The sequence below is a fragment of the Lemur catta genome, chromosome 8 (assembly GCF_020740605.2).
Source record: "Lemur catta isolate mLemCat1 chromosome 8, mLemCat1.pri, whole genome shotgun sequence".
NCBI classification, from domain to species: domain Eukaryota; kingdom Metazoa; phylum Chordata; class Mammalia; order Primates; family Lemuridae; genus Lemur; species Lemur catta.
Window position 1 is genome coordinate 53256677 of NC_059135.1, and position 25193 is coordinate 53281869.

Consider the following 25193-nt stretch of genomic DNA (forward strand, 5'->3'; position numbering starts at 1 on the left):
CGGGCCCTTCTACTGGCTCTGAGTGCCTTTACCCAGAGCAGACAGGCCACAGTATAGTCTTGTCTGCTTTCCAAGCTCCTCTCTGAATGGAAGAGTTAATGGAGAATCTACCTCCCCCTCTCTGCAGACTCTGCTAAGATAAACAGGTGAGAAATGCTTTTCTCTCTTTATAAACAGTTCTTAAAAGGGAAAATTTCTTCTCACTTATCCTGACAAATGGCTGTGGGTAAACATTCCAGAACCTTTATGAGTTTACTAAAACAAACAGAAAAAAAAACACCATAATAAAGGGAAAGACATACTTCAAATACCACCCAAGTACTGGTTATATGCTCTTCTTATGTTTTCACCCAAAGAGCAAATACAGATTTCTCCCCTTTATAATTACCAGAGTTCAAGCAAGCTATAAACAAAGGCAAAATTCTAAAGTATTATTGCTCAGTAACCAAAAGTTCTATTTGTATTCCTAAAAATACTAAAGGAAGGTGCCTGGTGCACTGATAAATGCAAAATACATTTAACTTAAAATGTCTGCAGTGTTTCTTCAGCTACCAGTTAAGACTTGGAGAAACTCTGCAGTAGAATTCATGTTTACTTTATACCACATATTTGCAGAGCTTCATGACAGCAAAGAAATTAAGGGGTGGGGGAGTTAGGAGATTAAAATTCTGGGCTACCAATGACATTCTAGGAGAGTTGAGGCAGAAAATATCAAAAGCATATAAGTGTACTTTCAAGGGACTTTGCATGATTGAAAACCAAACAGAGGGCTGAATTGCCAATCTGTACAAAACAGACAAATGATAAAGATGTTTTTACTATCATCAACCCACAAGTAAGATTCCATGCATTTGGTTTTATTGTTTTTTTCTTATTATAAAAGTAGAATGTGTTTACTATTTCTAATTAACATCTGTTCTTTCAAATATTTGAATTCTTCCCCTATAATCATCTAATCCTTCACCCTACCTCTGTCATGAATCCCTTTGGTCATGCCCCAGACCCTGTGTCACCAATAACTGTACTTTTCTATAAGTCAAGATCCGTGCATCCCACTTGCTGACCACCACTTTCTATATTTCCAGCTTCTTGCCTCTATACCTGAATTCCAATAATCCCTTGACTTATAATCTCCTGTTCCTATACCTTTACAGTGTTGCACCCTTCCCTGATGCCTTCCCTTCTCTCCTCACCTAGCTTACATGCCATAGCAAATCACAGAATCCTGCCTTGCAACCATCCGCAACTCCATTGCTCTGCTGTTACTTCACTGTACTCAGGAAAATCACAACCCTGGAGAAATCCAGTTCTCTGTCTACTCCACTCCCGCGCCTGTCAAGCTGAATACAGTGGGAGAAAACACACAACCTTATTGCTTCATACTATATTTCTCTAGTCCAATCGTTCTCCATTTTTTGCATATAGACACTAATTGTTCCAGCACTATTTATTAAAAAGATTACCCTTTCCTCACTGAATTGCCTTAGCACCTTTGTCGCAAATGTATTGACCAAATGGGTGCCAATCTGTTTCTGGACTCTCTGTTCTGTTCTACTGGTCTATCTATGCATGAATATCACACTACCTTGATTACTGTAGCTTTCTAGTAAGTAATGAAATAAGGTAGTAGTATAAGTCCTCCACCATTGTTCTTTTTCAAAATTGTTCAGGCTAATCTAGGCCCTTTGCATTTACATACACACTTTACAATCTACTTATCAATTTTTATCAAAAAAAGAAATGGGCCAGTGCTACGATTTGTGATCGTATTGAGTCTACACATCAATTTTGGGTGAACTGACACCTTAATATTAAATATTCTGTCCCATGAACACAGTATATCTCTCCATTATTTTATGTCTTCTTTAATTTCTCTCAGCAATGTTTTATAGTTTTCAGTGTAAAGATCTTGCAGTTTTTTGATAAATTTATCCATTAGTATTTCATTTTTTTGAGAAACAGAACTTTATTTTTTTTTAATTGTGATACATAACATAAAATTTACCATTTTAATCATTTTAAGTTTACAGTTTAGGGGCAGTAAGTACATTCACATTGTTATGCAACTCTCACCACTATCCACTACCAGAATTTTTTTCATCATACCAAACAAATTCTATACCTATTAAACAATAACTCCCCATCCTCCTCTTTCCCCAGCCCCTGGTAACCTCAATTCTACTTTCTGTCTCTGAATTTGCCTATTCTAGGTACCTCATATAAGTGGAATCATACAATATTTGTCCTTTTGTGTTGGGCTTGTTTCACTTAGCATATGTTTTCAAGATTCATCAATGTAGTAGCACAACATTGTATCAGAATTTCATTCCTTCTTAAGGTTGAATAATACCTATTGTATGCATACACCACATTTAGTTTATCCATTCATCTGTTAATGGACATTTGGGTTGCTTCCAAGTATTTCATTGTAAACGTTATTTTTTTAGATGGCAAATTCTAATTATTTATTGCTTGTCCATCAATTTGGGTTTCCTCATAACTAGACTGATGTTTTCCTCATGATTAGACTAGGGTTAGGGGTTTGAGGGAAGAAAACCACAGAGGTAAAGTGCTTTTCTCCTGTCAGGGACACATGCCATCCACAGGACTTAATCACTAGCAATGCTTAACATGATCACTTGCTTAAGGTAGTGTCTGCCAGATTAGTCCACTGTAAAGTTACTAACTTTTCCTTTTCTGCACTCTAATCTTTGGAAATGAATCACTAAATTCAGCTCCTATTCAAGGGAGGTAAGGATCTTTATATTTTATAATGTTTTAACATACCATTTATTTTCATATTCCTCACATTTAAAGGTAAGCTCTAAAAGGGCACGAATTTGTTCTCGATGTTATTTACTGATGTGGCCCCAGTCTCTAGAACGGTCCCTGCATGTAACAGATACTCAATAGTTGCTAGATGACTGAATTAAAGAAAAGGAGGTTACCTCATACTCTGTTCAGGTCACAGTCTCCTACCGTGTCAATTTATGCACCTCCCTACCTAGAAAATTGTATGCTCAGGAAACAAATCAGGTATGTCATTCACTCTGAGGTATTACTAACATGTAGAGTTACCTTTCTCAGTGGTACCTGCAGTTTTATCAGGGGAAACTATCTTAAACAATGAAGTTATAAGCTAACATTTGAAGTGTTAGCAGTAGGACTAAATAAAGATATGTAAACTGCTTAGAGGCCAGGCACGGTGGCTCACACCTGTAATCCTAGTACTCTGGGAGGCCAAGGCGGGAGGATCACTTGAGGTCAGAGTTTAAGACCAAGCCTGAGCAAGAGCGAGACCCCATCTCTACTAAAAATAGGAAGAAATGATCTAGACAGCTAAAAATACATAGAAAAAATTAGCCAGGCATGGTGGCACATGCCTGTAGTCCCAGCTACTTGGGAGGCTGAGGCAGGAGGATTGCTTGAGCCCAGGAGTTTGAGGTTGCTGTGAGCTAGGCTGACGCCACGGCACTCTAGCCCAGGCAACAGAGCGAGACTCTGTCTCAAAAAGAGAATAGAAAAAAAAAAAAAAAAAACTACTTAGCATAGCAGCTGTAAATAATAAGAACTAAAGTAATGTTAATTTTCTTCTATTTCCTCACCCCAAGCATAAAGTTTTTCCCAAGGAAGAATGTAGGCCACACTTACAGGCATAGGCCTTAGTTTGCGGTTAAGAAAATATCCTGAGATTTTAGGGAGAAAAAGTTCTCCACTTTCGTAACTGTAAAGATTTGGTCAGCAGCAGAAGCTAACTAAACTTGGCACTATATTTTCAAATACCCATCCAATAATTAAAAATGAGTACATGGAAGCAATACATGCTCTGCATGTTTTTAAAATATAGTGAACTAATCTGATTTTGTGCATTACTTGCTGAACACAATCTCTCAGAAAGCAGGGCAACCATGCCATTTCCTCTCTCTTTAACAGACATCTTCATCCTTATCAGTGTGGCTGCTCTAATGCAGCTAATTCTGCCAAGTACCGTTTTCCTAAGAACAGCATCAGGGACAGGAGTCATACTTTAAAGTCATTAAATCCTGGCAGTCTCATTTCATTTAGGACACCTTACTTTTTCTCAAGTCATGAATCAGTGAACATCTGATACTAGCAGAGCTAAGAGAAAGCATCTTGGATTCCTTTTTTGGAAGTATGTTCAAAAACAAACCAGATAAGAATCATTGCCAGGAAAATCCTTCCTAGCTGCTATAGAACAGAACCTTTCACCAAAGACAAAATAATTTATTAAGAACTCAAAAAAATCAGCCAAACGTAGAGAAGAAAAGGCTGTGAAGTAGACTAGAAATGGCAAGCTATCAGACTATGCCCCTAGAAGAAAGAAAAATGGAAAAAAAAAAAAAGAGAAACGGCAAGCTATATTCTTTCCTGTAGATGCAGCAATAGAGAAACCTTTATGTAAATCTTACAGAACAAGAGAAAGTTGAGACGTGATAATGTTTATTATTTTGTTCATTTATGCACTATGCATTTATTATTTACTGTGGGCCAGGTATTACGGTGGAGTCCTAAACATACAAAGATGAGTAAGACACAGACCCTGTTCTCAAGAAGATGGCATAAGAAAGAAGGTTAAGATTTGTTCTGTGTGGCCCCAGAGGCAGGGACCAGTACCAATGGGTTGGAAGTTACATTATAAAGAACTTTCTAAGCCTGCATCTCACATGTCATCAATGACAGTGTTCCAACAGAAACTGGATGTCCTAACCAGGAACAGGAGACAAACATCAGTAAAAAAAAATTGGTAACTGGCCTCTATTCTGGGGTAATTTCATGTCAGGGACTTCCTCTTTTCACTATAGAACAGAAAAGAAAATTCTAGGTACTTTTTTAATACTCAAGTGAAATAATACTATTTTTGAAGACCAAGAGCTAGTCATATCTATTTTGAAACTATCTGAAATACTTATGGGCTGCTCTTTATTTCCTCCAATTTTTCAATCGTTCTCTTTATGTTAGGATTTCAGTTTCTCAGACATTCAATTCATGCTGCATACTATTTTTTTTCTAGCAGCAAAGCCTAGCATTGTATAACATCAGCTAGTCAGACAGAACATTTTTACTGAAATACATTAATTGGTGTAATTGGTTTGATGTATCAGCACAATATTTAGAGCATGGCTAGAGAACAAATATTAACTAAGTGAAATGTTTATTGCTCAATATACCAAGATCAATAATACTTTAATGAAAAGCTGAAATAACAGTTGCAATAATGTTCCTCATACAGCAAACTGAAAAGAACTTCCACATATAGGAAAATATATAATCTAAGAGTTTTGAAAGGATTCTAAAAATTTTTAAAGACTAGCAAAAATAAGGATGGGACATGCAAATAAAACATTTTTATGGTCACATCAATAATCTCAAAAATACCATACAATGATATTTGTCTTAATGTAATTGCACTTCACATAACATGATGAGAATATTATTTATAATTCAAGTAATTTTCTAAACTCCTCTTGGTCCCAAGCAAAGCCTTTCTGGTAGCTTTTCCTCACTGACATCTCCCCTAAGGTTCCAGTTATCTTCAGTCATATTGGTAATACATGCTTACTCATTTAATTTATTATTTGTTCAACATGTGTCCAATTTTCTCTATCTCTTTTATAGCAGTTCACCTTGGAGTATCTTAGATTACAAGCTCCCAGTAACAGAAATGTCTCACAGAAATGAGCTGAGTGATGGATAGATGTTTAAAACATACTTCTGGATGATGACATTAATTATCAAATAAAATGATTATTTGAAATTGCTTATTTTCTAATTCAAACTGATGATTTATATATGTGCCACAAAGTTAAAACATGGAACGGTGAAACGTTTAAAATTCCTTAAGCAGAAATGACATGCCAGTCTAAAAGATGCAAAAGCAAGGGCATTTATATAAACCAAATATCAGGTACCCTAAAGCAAAGATAGTAACTTAGAGTTCTGTTACTATGGAGCTGAACGCAAGTCTATTACTGTTTTTACCATGACACAGTAAAGACAGATGAGTTCTACCTTCTCCACAGCTCAAAGCAGAGTGAATGAAGAAAATGTAGGTACAGCAATACCAGATACCTCTCCTGGATGAATGCAAATGAGAGGAAAGTCCACTGTGACACGATACCAAGTATCAAGGAACAAATACTTCAGTGTTTCCTGGGAGTAAGGCACAGTACCAGGTGCTGTGGGGCTGGCAAGGAAGACCCATAAGAAGGATGCTGTTTATATTAGCCAGGCCGCTTAACCTCTCTGAACCTTAATTCCTGATCTGTCAAATGCAGATTAAAATCTTATAAAGTGACTATGAAGAAGAAGAGTGCAGTAGTGTAAAGCCCTGAACCAAATTCGGGCTCACAGTGGTAGCTGTATTTGGTATAGTGATGATGACCAGCTTGGTGACAGCATCAGCTGCAAAGACAGCCCTTGCCCTCAGAGGGCTCACGACAGGGATGTCAAATACACCACACGTGTGCCTGCCTGTCCACATTCACAAGCCTTGCCGTGGCTCTTTCCTGCTAACTGTATCTGTGGCCTCTGACCTCTTCTCCACATAAGGTCTTAGGCATCAACTAAGTAAAATTGTCACAGACAATGACACCTATCTCTGCTATTTTGACTTTAGAGTATAGTTGTGAAGATACAACTGATAGCTAGCAGCTATCTAAGACTTCCTATGTGCCGAGCACTCTTCTACATATTTTACATGTATTATCTCATTTAATTCTCTCAACAACTCTGTGACGTGGGCACTGTTATTAGCACCCCCCCTTTCAGATGACAAGGCATGGCATGTTCACATGAAATGTGAAGTAGCAATTTCTTACAGGAATGCTAGACTCACAAGGCAGTTTCAATCATCTGTCAAACGAGTGGTATGGATATGAATTTAAGTGGTATAAATTCAGAAGAGAAAGAGAAAATAATGCTTGAGGGACTGAGAATGTTTCATAAAGAAGTTAAAGATGAAAAATGAGTGGGATCTGCCCAGACAAAGACAAAAGTTATTACAGGTGAAGTAAAGAATGTGAACCAGGTTACAGGAATGGGAAAGACAGAAGAACAATTGGACAGGAGTGGAGAGCTCTGGTCAGGGAATAAAAAACAAACCTGGAAATTTGGGTTTGTCCCAGAGTGGGGAAGGGCTTGGATCTGAAGGCATTTGCCTGAGGTTTCATGTGTGTTTGCCATTCCTAAGTCAGCCTTTAGTTCATTGTACTCGAATGACACTGCCAAGCAGGCTCTGTGCACAGGCGGTCATCTATGCAGGATGAATTAAGAGTCTAAAAGCTTCTCGGAACAAAAACCTCTCACCACCAGTTTGACAAGGTACCCAAAATTCCAAACTGAAGTTATACTAACCATCTATATTTGGCATACAATTGGCTAGGTACAACCTAAGCAGTGGTTCGCAAACTCTAGTGAGCATCAGAAACAACTGGAAAGCTTACTAAAGCACAGATTGCTGGGCCCCACCAACCACAGTTTCTGACTCAGTAGGTATGGGGTGAGGCCCAAGAATTTGCATTTCTAAGAAGTTCCCAGTTGATACTTGATGCTGCTGGTCCACGGACCACACTTTGAGAACCGCTGACCTAAAAGAATGGAATCCAACAAAGGTAAATTCTGATTGGGAAGAGAAAAGTTTTGCATGATGTTGTCTTAAATAATAAAATATGAAGGGACTCCTGAGTGAAGGGGGAGAGACTAGGCAAGTAAAGATACTATAACAAACAAGTTAAGTACTAAGAGGGCGAGCATTTGAAAGTACAGGCTGAATATCCCTTATCCGAAATGCTTGGGATCATAAGTATCTTGGACTTCAGATTTTGGAATATCTGAATATACATAATGAGACATCTTGGGGATGGAACCCAAATGTAAACACAAAATCCATTTACTTCATGCGCATAGCCTAAAGGTAACTTTATACAATATTCTTTAACAATTTTGCGTGTGAAACAAAGTTTTGACTGTGACCTGTCACATGAGGTTATGGTGTGGAATTTTCCACTCGTGGTGTCACGTTGGTGCTCAAAAAGTATCAGATTTTGGAGTATTTTGGGTTTTGGATTAGGGATGGTCAACCTGTACCAGCTTAAAATGTTAGCTCTTCTACAGTTAAAGCAGCTCTTGCTATGCTTAAAAGACTAACTGGCCATTTCTGAGCACCATTTTGGACAAATTATCACAAAAACTATGCCAGAATTCAATGGCAGCCGTCAAGTATCTAGGATATTTAATTTTGATTTGTATTGGTCCCATAAATATATTCAAATATTGAGAGCATTTACAAAGAAAGTAAATGTGGTTTTATTCTTCTTTAACGTGTTCAAGGGCAGGGAAAAACATTACACCAGTACTCCTACAATTTAAAAAATGCAAAGAATTAATTAACAAAAAGGAACAGCACTGCAAAGAAAAAAGGGTTTCCCAAGAGCTAATAACGTGATAACATTTAACTAGTCTTCTTTAAAGCACTAAATACTGTCACGCTGATAAACTGTGTATACTAAGAGCTTTTATTTTTAGCTCTGAGTTTTGCGTCAATTTCAAGATTGTATTTTCTCTTTCACACTATTTTCCCCTTCATATAAAAAATCATTGATAGGCTTGGCATGGTGGCTCACACCTATAATCCTGGCACTTTGGGAGGCTGAGACAGGAGGCTCTCCTTAGCCCAGGAGTTTGAAACCAGCCTGGGCAACATAGTGAGACTCTGTCTCTACAAAAAGTAAAAAAAAAAAAAAAAATTAGCCAGGCATGGTGACAGCTACTTAGGAAGCTGAGACAAGAAGATGGCTTGAGCCCAGGAGTTTGAGGCTGCGCTGAGCTGTGATTATGCCACTATACTCCAGCCTGGGCGATAGAGTGAGACTCTGTCTCTATTAAAAAAAAATCATTGATATTTCCTATTGTTATAACCACTTTTAACATTTTGATCATCTCTCTGTATCTATAAATATTTAATATGTGGAAGTTTTGAAACTTGAAAAAATTTGGTAGAATATTTTTTTCCCTTAAAATAAAGGAAGTGGTGACTTGCAAAAGCCAAAGCAAATGAAGAAAATGACCTATATTTTACCTCTTCGGGATTCTGCTTCCTTTCTATTTGAATCATGTTTCTTTCATACCTTGTACTTAAATGTGGTTTTCCAGTATCAGTTGGACATCAAAGATTTTAAGGTAATATAAAGGCTTTCAGGTTTCCATCTTTCCCAGGCAAAAAAACGAAAAAAAAAACCTTGTACAGACATGTCTACTTCAACATATCATCAAATATACTGCAAGAGTAAAATTAAGCTGCTGTGATTAAACCTTTTTAAAATTTCCTGTGGCAAAGCTGATGAACTCTCTGTTGTGTAGGTACTGCTCTCCGCTGGGCCAGTAGTTGTAAGACACTGGTCACAATGTCATTCCGTGCCACTGCCACTCCTTGCTTAAATTTCCGTCTAAGCAGTTCAGTTTGATCCTAGCTCATCTGGAATTTCCCAGAAAGATATAACGATGGCTTCTTTTCTTACCTTTGGTATAATCCTTAAGATCATATTACTTTCTCCTATTGAAAACATTTTTCTAAACAGAAATAAATAGTGCACTGTAAATAAATCTATAAATAATATAAACAAGCTAAATTACCACTGAGGTCCTGTAGCATTGTTATGGAAAAGTAATACAAAAGTAAACATTAAACATTTTAGAGGCACATATTGAGACTGGAAAACTAGTGTCTGTGATATACTGAAGAGGTTTACAAAACTCAACTCACTTGAATATCTTTGAAAGTGACATAGATTGTCATTTATACTTTTTTAAATTGAATTTTTCTGATTATAAAAATAAATATATGGGTCATACAGTATGCACATTTCTCAAAACTTTAGGTAAGTTTTGCCTCAAAAGAAAACAAAAATGCAAACACATACTGAACTTCAGTAATAATACGCACGATAAAGTATTTAAGGAGAAGTGTACTGATGCCTGCAACTTATTTTAAATACATCAAAATGGACTGATGGATGGAAGGATAGACAGCTGGATATACATGTGATAAAGCAAATATTTATATTATTGATAGACCTCAGACAGTAGGTACACAAAGGTTCACTATAAAACTCTTTCAACTTTTATGTTTGCAAATCTTCACAATAAAATGTTGAGGAAAAAAGAAATATAAAATCATCATAGAAAAATACGGAAACAAAAAAAAGTACAGAACAAGAAAAATAAAGCACCATACAGATACCAAACAGATACCATTATATATAATGTTTTGTAACTTGCTTTCACCACTTACCAATATATTATGAGCATTTTCCTTGCTCTCTAAATATTCTTCCAAATGGAACAGAATTCCATTATACAGCTGTAGTATAATTTGTTGTTTCCAATTCTTCACTGTTATACATCTGAGATGAACACCTATTATACCCATCTTTCTGTACATCTCTGACTATTCCTTAGGATAAAGTCCCAGAAGTAAGATTTCTGGCTCAAAGGAAGTAAACATTTTAAGATTTTTGGTACATTTTGCTAACCTCTTCTCCAGAAAGGTTTACCAATTTACATTTCTAATAGCAGCATATTATAGATCCTAGCTAACCAGAGAAATGATTTTAAATTTTAAATTAAATGCTTTCATAAATAAAATTTCTCTATAACCATCATTTCTGCCAAAAGGACAAAAGCTTTTTTAAAATCTAAAATAAACAATCCTAGTACCCAAATCTCAGTTCCTGAATATCATATTCCAAAATCAGGTATACTGGCTCAGGGCTTCTTAAGGAAATGGCTCAAGGAATGGGGCAGGAACTAGATGAGCCTGGAACATCTTTTTGTGCCAGAGAGAGAGAAAATCATCAAAAAATGATGGGAATATATCAAAGGAACACAGGAGCCAACTCAAAGGAGCTCTTACTTACTAAATTTGGGACAATTTAAGCATGAAAATGAATAATGGATTAAAACATTTTAAATTTGAAAAAGAATCTTTAAGGCTACAATCAATAAATGAATGGATGAGTGAATAAATAAATAAAGGAAGGAAGAAGAAATAACAAGGGAAAATGCATTTATACTAGCACTTTTTGCTTTTTTCACAGTAAACTATCATAATAATATTTGATTCAAACAAGAATCATCAATGGATGCAAAAAAACCTTGAGTAAATGTTTTTTGAGGGAAGATATTTACACAGTCTCAAAGTATCTACCAAGAGCTTAATTATTAATTACAAAGGGAAAACAGACATTTTTACTGTGGAGAAATTGGGTGAACCCCAGTTAACAAAAGGTTCAAAATTAACGTCACCAATGATGGGACAAACTGACAACATGCAACTCCTCTTAGGACGCCCCAAGACCTATGACCTATGCAGCATTCCCATCAAAACTACATAAACTTAAACTACGTAGAAGAGGGTAGGAAATCAGGTAAACCCAAAATGAGGGCTATTCTACAAAACAATTGTCTTGTACTCTTCAAGAATGTCAAAGTCTTAGAGGACATGCACAGAAACTGTTCCAGATTAAAGCAGACTAAACAGATACTAAATGCAATGTAAGATCCTAGATTGGATCCTGGGTTGGAAAAAAATTGCCATAAAAAGCTATTATGGGAACAACTGGCAAAATTTGAATATAGTCAGCATAGTAAGTAATACTGTTGTATCATTGTTAAATTTCCTGCATTTGTTAATTGTACGGTGGTTGTGTTCTTTATCCCTGAAGTATTTAGGGAAAAAGATACATAGCATCTGTAATTTACACTCATGGTTCATCAAAAACAATATGAGTACACACAAATCAATAATATACAGAGATAAAGCAAATTTGCAAACTGTAACTAAAGGGTGAGTCTAGGGGAAAGATATACTAGGTTCATGGCACTATTCTTGTAATTTTTCTCTAGGTTTAAAAGGTTTTTAAAAATAAAGTTTAAAAGGCCTACTGAGATTTTAAGTAAATGCCATTTTTTTCTTAAAACAAAAAACAGGAAAGTAATATATACCCACCGAAACAGAGAAAAGTAATACATATTCCCTAAACCAAAGGTCTACAAATACAGTGAAAGTAAATAGTCTTCCTCTCCCTTTTCACATAAGTTAAAGAGATTGGTATATATTTTCTCCCCATTTCACTAAGTTCATACAACATATATTTAGTCAGATATCAAGTCGTTCTTAAAGAGTTGCATGAAGAACTGCAAACATTTTATTAAATGTTCCATTGCTTCTAAAACTCATTGGCCAAAAAAAACCAAGTGAGATGGGACTGAATCTAAGAATTAGAAAAAATTCCAGAGCTCATTATCTTACCACTTAGAAAACACCTATCCAGCAAGCCAATACACAGTTCATAAAGTACAACAGTAATTTACACAAGAAATGCATATTTCCTTTCCAATAACTGCCAACCCCCTCATCGTAACTTTTTACATCTTAAGTTCATGCTGATTCAGTGCATTTGGGGGTGTTTTGCCATAATTTACCATGTCTCTGTAGCACTCACAGTCACTGCCTAAGCCCCATGCTGCAGTGAAGTTTTTGTTTTGCCTACTTTCAAGTTTGAGTTATCCTCTTGCAGTTTATCATAATCAACTGGATTTCTAAACTACACACAAAAGCAGGATTTCACAGTTTCCAATTCCTGCTTTCATCCCCGTGCTTTCCTACATCAATTTCCTGGCTCTCAAAAATAGTAGAAAAAGTATCACATACATATGATTGGGGGGAAGGAGGTGGAGTGGATGGTTGTGATTAATGTTTTCCTATCAAAATCTGTTTCGTGTCTTATAAAGTCTTTTTCACGTCCAACAATCATATAAGAACATGTTCACTGTACTAAAGTTGCATGATCTAAAACTTAAAAATATTAGCATACTTATAAACTTCCTTGACTATAAATGGATGGAATTGGTTTATTTTCTATTCTTACTTGATCAGTTAGAGGTTACAAATTTAAAAACTAAGGAATAGGGGTCTGGCCCCCTGGATTTCACTTGTCCCTCCTGGGGCAGCTTAATACATTTCTTCCCAATCTATAAAACGGGAACAGTGATGCTTGCCTATTAAGGACCTAATGAGTTTACTAGTCAAAAGGACTGGGTTTAGTCTAGAGTAAGAAATGGTTTTATTGCTTGGCTACTATTAAAAAATTATGTTGATAAAGAAATGGAGGGAAGAGAGAGCAAATTTCTTCTGTCTAGTACCCTTCTGTTTTATGTATACATGGGCTTTAAAAGCTCTCACTTCTTATTTATTTATTTTTTTAAATTTATTATTATTTTTTTTTTTTGAGACAGAGTCTCACTTTGTTGCCGGGGCTAGAGTGAGTGCCGTGGCGTCAGCCTAGCTCACAGCAACCTCAAACTCCTGGGCTTAAGCGATCCTACTGCCTCAGCCTTCCGAGTAGCTGGGACTACAGGCATGCGCCACCATGCCCGGCTAATTTTTTCTATATATATTTTAGTTGTCCAGATAATTTCTTTCTATTTTTAGTAGAGACGGGGTCTCGCTCAGGCTGGTCTCAAACTCCTGACCTCGAGCGATCCACCCGCCTCGGCCTCCCACAGAGCTAGGATTACAGGCATGAGCCACCGCGCCCGGCAAAAGCTCTCACTTCTTAATGCTTTTCAAAGCCTACAGATACCCCAAGGCAGAGATATCTTAGTCCTTCTGACCTGGCTTCATCAACTGTAAACACAGCTGGGGATCACACAATTACACAGCACTGCTGGGAGGAAACCCACAAAGTGCTGCCATTGGATTTCCTTCTCTAATCCATTGCTGTGGTTCGCTAGCAGCAGTTAATGAAAAAAATGAAAGCATTCGGGCAATGAGCTGAGCCCCTGCAGGTCAGCTCTGCAACTAGTTTTGTTCTCGAGGCATCAAACTGAATGTAGGGACCATGTTGTGTCATTCCTAGGCTCTGAGCTCATCTAGGACGAGGACAAATCCCAGACTCCGAAAGCCAAGACCCTTTTCTGATTTTACTAGGAGGGCAGCAGTCTAGCACCAATTAATTCTTTATTATACGAAGCCCATCACTGTTAGCCTTAACTAGAGGTGAAATCCAAGAAGCTGGTATTGCTCATTTCAGTAGGAAAAACAGTACTTTTTACTTTTAAAAGACAATTCCTGATGTCTACAAGTTGAAGCAGAGAACATGGAAAGGGGATGAAAACTTTACATGTTACTCTTTACTGACCCCTCTTGGCTGCCCTAGGGAACAAAAAAGCCTGAACCAGGGGAAGGTGGGAAGGTCTGAAATCTCACCTCTGCCCGCCAGAGAGCCCAGAGAGCTTTCGCTTTTCCATGCCACGGGAAGAAATCCTCTCACTTCAGATGACCCCTAGTAGAACTCAACCCTAAAGCACATGCTGCAATAATTTCTATTTATGGGGCTCCCAGAATGGAAATTGGGAAACGGCCTCATGGATCAGCTCCAAAGGCCTTCCTAGGTCCCTTGCAGCCCTGTGACCCTCTAACTCCAGGCTGGAAAAGCTTACATAAGTGCTATGAGGACCATTTCTGACAGCAGGAAAAGACCTTACCTCTTTCTCTATTTTGAGTAGCTTCTTTACAGCCACCTCCTTGTCCTGTGATATCCATTTGGCTCGATAAACACTCCCAAAACTTCCTCCGCCGCAGTTTTCAAAAAACTGCAAGTCATCAAATTTAATTTGCACAAAGGAGGCACCGAGAGACGACATCTCATAATGACAAAGTATTATACTTCCACAAAATCTGCAGAGAGAAAGAAAAAGAAGAGTTGAATTACAAATATATCAGGATGAATCCTTTAAGTCCTACTTTAGGTAACGTAAAACGGCAGAATCCTATGAAACTTCCAGAAACGATCATGATGACTTAGGAGGAAGAAAAGCAAGACTATAAACAAATCAAAATGAAAACACTCACCCTGGCAGCCCGTGCAAAATTCAAGGGCAACTTGTCCAGACTTTGAAATACAGCTGTCCACAGAGAAATGGCTCAGATTTCCCCCCGACAAAACCTGTAGCAGCACTTCCTTCACATCCGGAGGAGCTCTGCCTAAAGGCTACTGTGTCACCAGGTCTCCTATCAGGAAGCCCTGACAGACGGGAAGCATGCTTTCCACAGCGAGCTTGCCTAGCTCCTCTGGCATCCGAGGCATGCCGTCTCTGCACGTTGCACTCACTTCACGCAAAATATACACAACCGAAGCCGAGGAGCACTCTGGCACAAGGACAGCCAAAAGGCTGAACACACATTCGATGTTTAGACTCCAAAAGCAAACTTTCAGCTTAGGGATGATAAAATAGCTGGCCAAGTGTTTTCTAAAAGTGGCTCCCTGGATTATGTACTATAACAGAACTTAATTAAAAAGTAGAAAATGTACCCTTGATTACAATATATTAAGTCATACAAAGAACACTGCTAAGGATGTTAAAAATATATATTATACTTGTTTCCAGAGGAACAGATTTCCCCTCCCAGATATTATTCCAGTGATATTTTTTATGGTCTAAAGAGTTTTACTGTTCTCCAGGTAAGTGGTCATTATTAATACCCTATACCGAACCACAGATTAGCAGAAAAAAAAATCATACAAACAAGAGAACATTGACTAAAATTTTGAACTTGCAAAAAAGCTAAAACATGGTGGATAAAAACATTTATATACATATTCTTACTATAATAAAAGCATAAACCAGAACCTTATAATGAGGAAGCAAAAAGACAAAATCCATATTTGTAGGACATTCCACAAAACAACTGGCCTGGGCTCTTCACTATTGTCAATGTCATGAAAGATTTTTTTCAAAAAAGCAGGGCAACTTCTAGCATAAGGAAAACTTAAAACATGATGACTAAATGCCATATATGATCACTAATTGGATTTTGGATCAAAAAATCTACAGAAAATATTTTTAGGATTTTAGGGAAATCTGAATACTAACCATACATTAGATAGTATTTCATGGCAAATAAGGGAATTATTTGGGTTTTGTAGGAGTATGTCCTCATTCTTGGGAAATATATGTATTAATAGACATTTAAAGTACAGTGCCTACAACTTACTTTGAAATGGTCCAGCCCTGGCCCCTGCCTATCCGTAAACCAAAAGAAGTGTGTTGGGGGGGGAGGGAGGAAGAGGGAGAGAGAGAAGGCACACAAGTGTGGCAAAATGTTAACTGACAAATCTAGGTGAACGACATATGGGCATTTTCCTACTCTTTCCATTTTTCTCTGAGGTTTTCTTTTTTTTTTCCTCTAAATAAAAAGGTAGAGGAGGACAATTTGTATCTATATATATTGGCAAAATTTCTCCATAAACAACTTGAGGCTTTGCGGAGTGATGTATACAGTTAGCTCAGAGAGCTTAATGTGCAGCTGACTAGCCATCCCATTTTAGGAAAATCAGGTCACTGAAGAATGCTGATTTCTTACGTGAAGTCAAACTCTGCTGCACTTTGAAGAGAAGTCAAACTCTGCTGCACAAGAAAGAGGAAGGGTGGTTTAGCCCCTAAAGTTTAGAAGACAGTTTAGAGCCTGCATAAAAATATGGGGTGGGGGGAACCATAATATCCAGACACAGTCTATAAAAATACTTGAATCAAAAATTTACATTACAAACTTTTTGCTATAATTCATATTAAGTTAAATATAGAAAAGAAGAAAGTTTGGATAAAATTTAGGATAGTGCCAAAGGTAGGCACATTAAGTAAGAAAGCTAAAAAGTTTGTTCAACGAAATGTAAAACACCATTGGCAAGATTCTCCCAGCATTAGACATGCTAGGTACATATTTTTATTAATTATTTTTATCAAAGCATAAAAAATGAAATAGAATTTCAAAGCTTATAAATAAAAAACATAAGTCCCTGCCCTAGTATTCCCCACACCCAATCCTCAATCTCCAGAGGCAACTAATTTCAACTCCTTTAGCATTTTCTTCTGATATTTAACTCCATATTTCTAAACAATGTGCTCATATTGCTACTTAATTTTTCCATTTTAAATATTATCTATTAACTTTCCCTGTGGAAGATAAGGATTTAGTTCTCATATACCAACCTTTACCTCCATATGTACAAATACGTCACACTTTCCCAGTGCTCCCTACTTCCAACTATGTTGCAACATTTGATTAAGTCAAATTCAGGGTTTACAGTAGTCTGATAAAGTAAGTATTATTCTCAGCACTGCCAAGTAGGATTCAATAATTATATTTCCTTTCTTGGATAACTTTTTGTTTCTCCTAGAGTTATTAGCTGCCTTGTTTTTGTTTTTTGTTGTTTGCTTAGCCTATTATACTTCTAACTCTTACTCACCTCATCAAACTCACCCAAGAACTGCAAAACTCGTCTCAGTAAAGTAAAAACATTAGGTAATTTCTCTTTTTTTCTTTTTGGTTCTACTTTTTTCTTGGAGACATTCCTTCTACACGCTTCATCCTGATTCATTCTGGCTGGAATGCTGCTCTCTAGGCCTGACTGGGACTGGGATGTCCCTTCACCACCATCCTAAGAATTTCCTTCACCTTCTTCCTCTGTAGGAAACCCCCTCTTTGGATCTTCTGCCTTCACTTTATTGGGTGATTCCTTCATTCTAACAGCACACATCTCCCATTAGCTACCTGAATATGGCACAAAGAATATAATGTTTTCAGAATCTGTATGTTCTAAATGTCTTGATTGGTAGTCTGGCTGGGTATGCAATTCTAGGTAGGAAATAATTTTCCACATAATTTTGAAAGTACTATACTTTGTTTTCTTCTAGTTTCTAATGTGGCTATTGAGCAGTCTGATGCTACTCTGATTACTAATCCTTTTTATATTATTTTTTCCTCTCTGAAAGCATTTAGGATCCTCTATTCATCCCTGGAATCCTGAGTGTTAATAGGATATGCTTAGGACTGAATCTTTTTCATTCATTGGTAGGACGTTCAGTGAACTCTTTCAATCTGTAACTCTTGTCTTTTAACCCCAGGAAATTTTCTTATGTTATTCCTCCACCACTTATAGCCACTTTTACTTCATGTCTTATCATTTCCCATACACACATGAGGACCTCTCACATGCCCATACCTTTGCACAGTCTAATGTCTCTGCTTTGAATGCCTTTCTCCACCCAGCAAACTCCTGTCCCTGGCCACCTCTATGAGCAGAGTTAAATTCTCCCTCTTAGGTGTTGTATCACCTCTCTTTACAACCATTCATCTTTCCCACTTAATTCCCACTAGGCGATAAATTCCCTAAAGGCAAAACTCACTTCTATTTACATCTGGATCTTGAGCACTTAGCACAGCCAGGCACAGAGTATGCAGCTTCTCCATTAAAAAAATTCTGTTGAATAAGTGAATAGTTTCTGATTATTCTTCTATTATACCTTTTGCATCTGGAAAGATTTCAACCAAATTATGTAAACCCTGAGACCTGTAGTTTTTACAAGTGCCCCCAGAGGATTCTGAAGCAAATCCTAATTTGGAAACTGTACCAGAGGCTTCTTGAGAGACTCAGAGTATGTTTGGACCTCCAGTGTTGGGTCCCTGAGTCCAGAGTCGGGGAGGGAAGAGGAACAGAGAAATTCTTTCCAAAACAGAGATAGAGATCTGACCAGAATGAGATCAATATGAGTCAATCTAAACCCTGTGTTGCAGAGCAAGCCCAGGGAATATGGATGAACTGAGGTAGGCTCAGTCACATCCAACGGTGACCTAAAGGGTGGCAGAGGAAGACTGACCTCTGAAAAGGATCTTCACCCCTTGACATGATTGGAAGAACATGGGGCACTTAAGCCATGTTCTTCCTAGAATCACTGTTACTTACTTTGTGATACACCCTGCCATTTGGGAACTGGCTATATGTGAATGAAACTATGCAACTACTTGAATGTTTTATTGAGACCATAAAAAATTAAGTCTCGTCTGATTACAGAAGAAACTATTAATAATAATCTAGGGTGTATGAGTACAGGTTTAACTTCAGTGAGCTTGGCAAACCACCATGGACTTAGCTGAAAAACTGGTTGAGATCCCCATTCCCATATGTTTGAATGTCAGACTACTTAGAGATATTTTTCCCCTTGGATTTTCTCTCCTTTAATTTAAAAATCATTATTCTAAGAGGATGACTTATGACCAGAAGAATGAAAAATCTGAGTTGCTGGTTAATCATACTTAGGGCATATTGGGGAAGATTGCTATGTGATCAAATCTAATTTTTCAAATGTATTCTCTAGTAAATACACCAGAATGTAATAAGAGTTACCTATATAAATTTATTTACTTAGTATACCAATCAAATATGTTGTTTTCATCTCACCACATTAAAAGAATTGCTTTTGCACAAAAAAAGCAATTTTACTCCATGCAACAATTCTCAGTCCTAATTTAGTAGCATTCTAATTTTTGTTTCATAAACTCTCAAAGCTGTTTTAAATATTGTCTGCCACAATGAGGGTAGGTAAGTGAGAGCAGGAATATCATAAAAATCACAGCATAATAAGACATCACAATTATGTAAATGTTGAAAATCACTAATTTGATGGTTGAAGCCAATCATTTGAGTATTGAGTAGCATGCCAAAATTTTTAATTGAAACTTTTACTTAAATTAAAATTCAAAAAAAATTTAACTACTAACTAAATTATTCAAAGCACACATTGCACCATTAGCAAATTACCAAAAGTGATACCATATGAAGGTAGAAAATCTTAAAGGAAGTATTTTTTACTTTTTAAAGTTCTCTGTCTTCTCCAAAAAACAAAAAATGGACTTCATTTCTCCATGCATCAATCTTCTATTTTGCTTCTTGATTTTTCAGATCAGTATTGATCTCAAATAAGTCATTTTCTTCCCCCCATTACTTTTGCCCCAAATTAAAAACAAAAAACAAAAACAAAAACAAAACAAAAAAGACCCCACTAAAGTTCTAACATTAAAAAACAAGGTTTGGAATTAGACAGATGTGAGGTGGAACTCTGCCTCCACCTCTCAGTAATTTTGAACCAATCACTTTTTCTCAGACTATGGCATTTCCAGACCAATAAATTAAAAATTCCAACTCCTTTCCATTCAATGTCTCAAAATTGATAGCCCCAAAGTGACCAAGTTTACACAATATTATTTGACTTCATTGATAAGTTTTGCTTCCAAATAACAGATATTTCAACACAGGGGCAGCATGGTCCATGAGAAAGACCCCTATTAAAGAAATCTAGTAGCAAATCCAAACTTCCCAGTTATTAGACCTTGGGCAAGGCCCCGTGCCTCTCTGACCTCAGTTTTCTCATGGGCAACAATATCTATTCTGCATAGTTGCTAGGAAGTTGGAGATGTCGTGACAGTGCTTCTGTAAGCACTGTGTGCCAGTGCATGGTATACCATAAAATAACTATGGTTTCCTAATTATTTTAATAAGCTTTGATATCATATTTAGCCATCTATTCCTTCAGCCTTTGTGGTCAGATATGTTCTTCTCAGTAGTTTTCCTCTCCCCATTTTCAGAATTATTTTATATATTAATTTTGCAAAGCAATTATTCATAAATAAATGTAGGACTGATCCCTAAATTCTTACCACTTTCTTTGTGTATGTTTTAATTTGTTCTTACTCCTCTGTTTACTGCTTTGGGTTTGGATAATGTTTGAAAGATCTATCTTACTAGTAAGTAATTATAACTTCTTTTTCTTTTAAACTTTTTTCATAAGGTAAATATTTAAGTTACAAAGAGACAATACTTTTCTTTTTGCACTTTTTAGATACTAGACCCCAGGACCTATTTATTCAGCAACAGCACTCACTCTGGGAGGGTCCTGCCATGCACCCGCTCTCCCTGGCGTCCACGGTCTTCTCTCAGATCCCATCTACTCCCTGTCAAATGGACACCTAACTCAGGGAAACTGCAACTTGCTCGTCAAATACCTGCAAGCCATCATTTTTTAGCAATTAAATCTATTTTATAAAAAGGTTAACTTTACTAGAAAAAAGGTCTTTGGACTGTCTCTGGATGTTTTTATCTTTTAGTTTTACTATTATTTCTGAATTTAGATCCTTCTTTTTTTCCTATCCCTAATTTATACTTTCCTTTCCCCCTGCTTCACAAAAGTAAAGTTACAAGTTTATTTTTGGTACAGTATAGGAAGAAAAATTTATTTGTTTTATCATGACCTGGATATGACCAAAAAAAAAAAAAGAAAAACTTTTCGAAAACAGCTCTCAGCCTCCAACAAATTATTTTGCCAGCTTTGCTGCCCTAATATTGACTTATGCTAGTATTATTTCAGCCTCCTTAACATAGACCAGTGAATAAATTAATAAAAATGTGCCTTACCATCATGAGTATTAAAACAATAACAATGGAATCACTGTGCTGCCATTATTTCTTTTTCCTACAAGTCCTATTTTCAAAAAAAATGGAGAAAGCTCTGGTTTGGTGTATTTAGCCAAAATGCCAATGTCAAAGATTCAGAGATTCTATTCCTGAACAGGATTGCTTTTCTAATATATTTTTTTGAATCACTAAAAAAGATAAAAGCTGCAAGACTAGTTAGAAGAGACTAGGTATACAAATAGAACTAACTAGAACTGTGTCTACCATAGGTATTTCCTTCCTTCCTCCAATGCTGCTGATAGACAATAGTGCATCTTATATAGAATAGGATGGGATTAGTGAATAGAACTTCTTGAGGTATGGATATCTGAGAAAATCCAACTTTAAATAAGAATCTAAAAAACAGAATGGCTATTGTTTCATGTTTTCTCCCCTCTATGTGTGCTGTACCATATAAATCATGTAACTCTCTTACAGTGGTTAAAAGCAATGGTTAAAATAAAAATAAGCTAGTTAAATGAAATATTCTTATTTGTACTTCAATATTTCAATTAATAAAAATCAACTGCCGGCCGGGCGCAGTGGCTCACGCCTGTAATCCTAGCACTCTGGGAGGCTGAGGCGGGTGGATCGCTCGAGGTCAGGAGTTCGAGACCAGCCTGAGCAAGAGCGAGACCCCGTCTCTACTAAAAATAGAAAGAAATTATATGGACAGCTAAAAATATATACAGAAAAAAATTAGCCGGGCATGGTGGCGCATGCCTGTAGTCCCAGCTACTCGGGAGGCTGAGGCAGGAGGATCACTTAAGCCCGGGAGTTTGAGGTTGCTGTGAGCTAGGCTGACGCCATGGCACTCACTCTAGCCCGGGCAACAGAGCGAGACTCTGTCTCAAAAAAAAAAAAAAAAAATCAACTGCCATGACACGCTTTCTTGCCAGAATTGTTGTTACCAGAAATGAAAGACGAGAGCAACGGGAATGTGGTTGATGTGGGCACTGATGCCACAGAAATGCCACGTGGAAACACATCTGTTCTCAAACGGGAGCCCAACTAGGAAACGTGAAGGGGGTACAATTCACATCGTGGACCACTGCAAGGGATTCTGGTGGTGTAAGGAAGAGAATGGGGCTAGAGTCCGAATAAAGTGAGGGAGCATGGTGCGGATAGATTTCCAGGGCTTGGCTAGAAGAGGAATGTGCAGGTGTACAGGTTGGGGGGCGAGGAGAAAGCAGCAGCCCAGGGGTACACAAGGCTCACTGCAGCCTGCCTGCCACTACCCACCCCTAGGTCCTGCTGTCACTTGGCTCTTATTTCTGCCTAAAACATTTTCTGTCAAATAGAAAGTATCCTACTATCTTGGCTGCTGACAAGCAGGTAGAATTTTGGACTGATGGCCTACAATGAACACTCCCTGAGAAGGGTAAATACAAGGGTTAAAACCTGGTAACGTGGATGTGAGATGAAAGATGAAAGGAAATGGGGATGTTAAAACTAGAGAAGACCAAGACCCTATGTTATGCTTCCCTGATCGAGAGGTAACGATATCTGTGCACGAAAGTTACATAAAGAATTCCCAGTTAGTAGAGTTGTCCTACAAGAAAACATGCCACCCTCTTTAGGAATGAGTGACCCAACACTGAGAGTATTCAATGGGAGGTGGGGTGTAGAGTAGGAGACTCCTGCATCAGCTAAGAGAGCAGAATGAATGTTTCTTTCAGATTCACTCCAACCCTGTAAGTACAATGACTAATTAACCTACTGTAAAATATGGACAGTCTCCCTCCTTCCCAAGGGATGCAGTTATGAACATGATGTCACAGAGAAGTGCAGTGATCAACATCAGTGATGGAAATAATGTAAATAACTAGGCCATCCTCCCAAATTTCTCCTCCCAAACTGGCTGGGAAGGTAAGAGCCACATTCCATATTTCCATCCTACAACTCTCCTCTCCCTTCTCCCCCATTCCCAAAGCAAACAGCTTTCTTCATTTTGAAAGCCATAGTATAATCCCAGAATATAAAACTCTTTGGGTGATGATCTACCCCTATTCTTTTCTCAGAAAAATGGAATCGCAATACCTATGCAGTGGGCTGGGCTGCAAAGCTAAATGATGCTGTACCCTTTATAAGAACCAATCCCATGCTCTTCATCTGCTTATTCCCATACGTAGACAGCTCTGCACAGAAGGTGTGTGAAAAAACACATGTCCTACAGTATCAATTCTGTGGGGAAATAAGCCCAACAAAGTAGGCAGGCCTGTAGTCCCAGCTACTTGGCAGGCTAAGGCAGGAGGATCGCTTGAGCCCAGAAGAATAAATATGTGTCTGTTTGTATTGGTTTGTTCAAGTAAGTAAAACAGAGTAGGACAGAAGAGAATGCAAAATCCACATGAATTTTTAAGTTTACATACAAGATTTTAAGGAAAGTACCTGCTTATAATAGTAGTATTTATGGCTATATTTACAGATCCTTGAAGGAATACATTAATTCTTCCCCACAGTAGGGTACTTTGGTAGAAAGGTTTAATAAGCAAAGCGTTAACTCCATGACCTGCCCACAGTGAATCTTTCCTTCTCTTCTTGGTTTTCCTATATGGAAGTCCAGAGATGAGTCCAGAAATAAGGGTTTGGGGCCTGAAGACAAGCTGTACTCAAAATCAGCTATAAGAATGGTTCCAAGCGATTGTGGTTCTGGCCTCTAGGTCTGCAGTTCCCAACCTCCGGTCCATGGACTGGTACTGGTCCGTGGCCTGTTAGGGACTGGGCCACAGAGCTCGGCTGCAAGCAAAGCTTCATCTATATAGCCACTCCCCATTGCTCACATCACGGCCTGAGCTCCGCCCACCCGCCACCCGAGGAAAAACTTTCTTCCATGAAACCAGTTCCTGGTGTCAAAAAGGTTGGGGATTGCTGCTCTAGGTCATAAGTGTCTCCTGTTCACATAACTCCCAAATTTCTCAACTTCTTCATATAGATATTTAAATGCATTAATTTTCAGATTCTCCCCTCAAAGAACATTATAAAGTTATACATAAGCACACTTTAGAAGCTCTCATACTCAAAGCAGTACAGTATTTATGAAAACCTCCTACCTACCCTCTAAATACACACGTAAGCATGATTTGGGAACATGGCCGGCTACCAAGGACAAGCCTTAGCTGGTATAGGTGGGTGCTAGGGTTCCAATGGTCCCCGCCAAAACTCTTGTTGAGATGTAATTGCCAATGTGGCGGTACTGGGACTTGGATCAGTTAAAAGGTGATTAGGTCCTAAACAGATAAGTGCTGTTATCGCAGGAGTGGGTTCATTATCTCAGTTCAGTCTCCTTCTTCTCTTTGTCTTGTGCACCTGCTTCTGCCTTCCGCCCTTCCACCACTGGATGATCCTTGCTAGATGCCAATGCCATGCTCTTGGAATTCCCAGGCTCAAGAATGGTAAGCCAAATAAACATCTATTCCTTATAAATTACCCAGGCTGTGGCATTTTGTTATAGCATCAGAAAACCGAAGGACAGTGAGACAGGCAGCTCTATGTACAAATTGAAAGACATGGTAAAACACTCTTCTCTACTGCTTCGTCATAGTGGCTGAAGTCTCAGGCACTGGTTGAAACATTTCTGTGTACTGTCTCATATACAGTCATTTACCCCATAACGACGCTTCAGTCAATGATGGACTGCATATACAATGGTGGTCCGGTGGTCCAGTAAGATTATAATGGAGCTGAAAAATTCCTGTCGCCTAGTGACACTGTAGCCACCCTAACATCACGTGCAACATATTACTAGTGTCTTTGTGGTGATGTAAACAAACCTACTGTGCTGCCAGTTGTATAAAAGAATAGCATATGCAATTATGTACATAC

At 37.8% G+C, this 25193-nt stretch overlaps 1 protein-coding gene across 4 annotated transcripts in view; it reads right to left on the reverse strand.

The window, feature by feature from the left end:
- The window catches only part of MAP3K20 (mitogen-activated protein kinase kinase kinase 20), a 161055-nt gene that overhangs the window by 130922 nt on the left and 4940 nt on the right, over positions 1-25193 (reverse strand). For 2 of the 4 annotated variants that reach the window (XM_045560198.1, XM_045560200.1), the window contains exons 1-2: positions 14933-15037; positions 14566-14758 (exon numbers count right to left, since the gene is read on the reverse strand). In XM_045560198.1, coding sequence (XP_045416154.1) covers positions 14566-14724 — 159 coding nt within the window. In that variant the 5' untranslated portion in view covers positions 14725-14758; positions 14933-15037. Of the gene's footprint in view, positions 1-14565; positions 14759-14932; positions 15038-25193 lie in introns of those variants that run through there. The other 2 variants (XM_045560199.1, XM_045560201.1) reach the window with 1 other exon arrangement.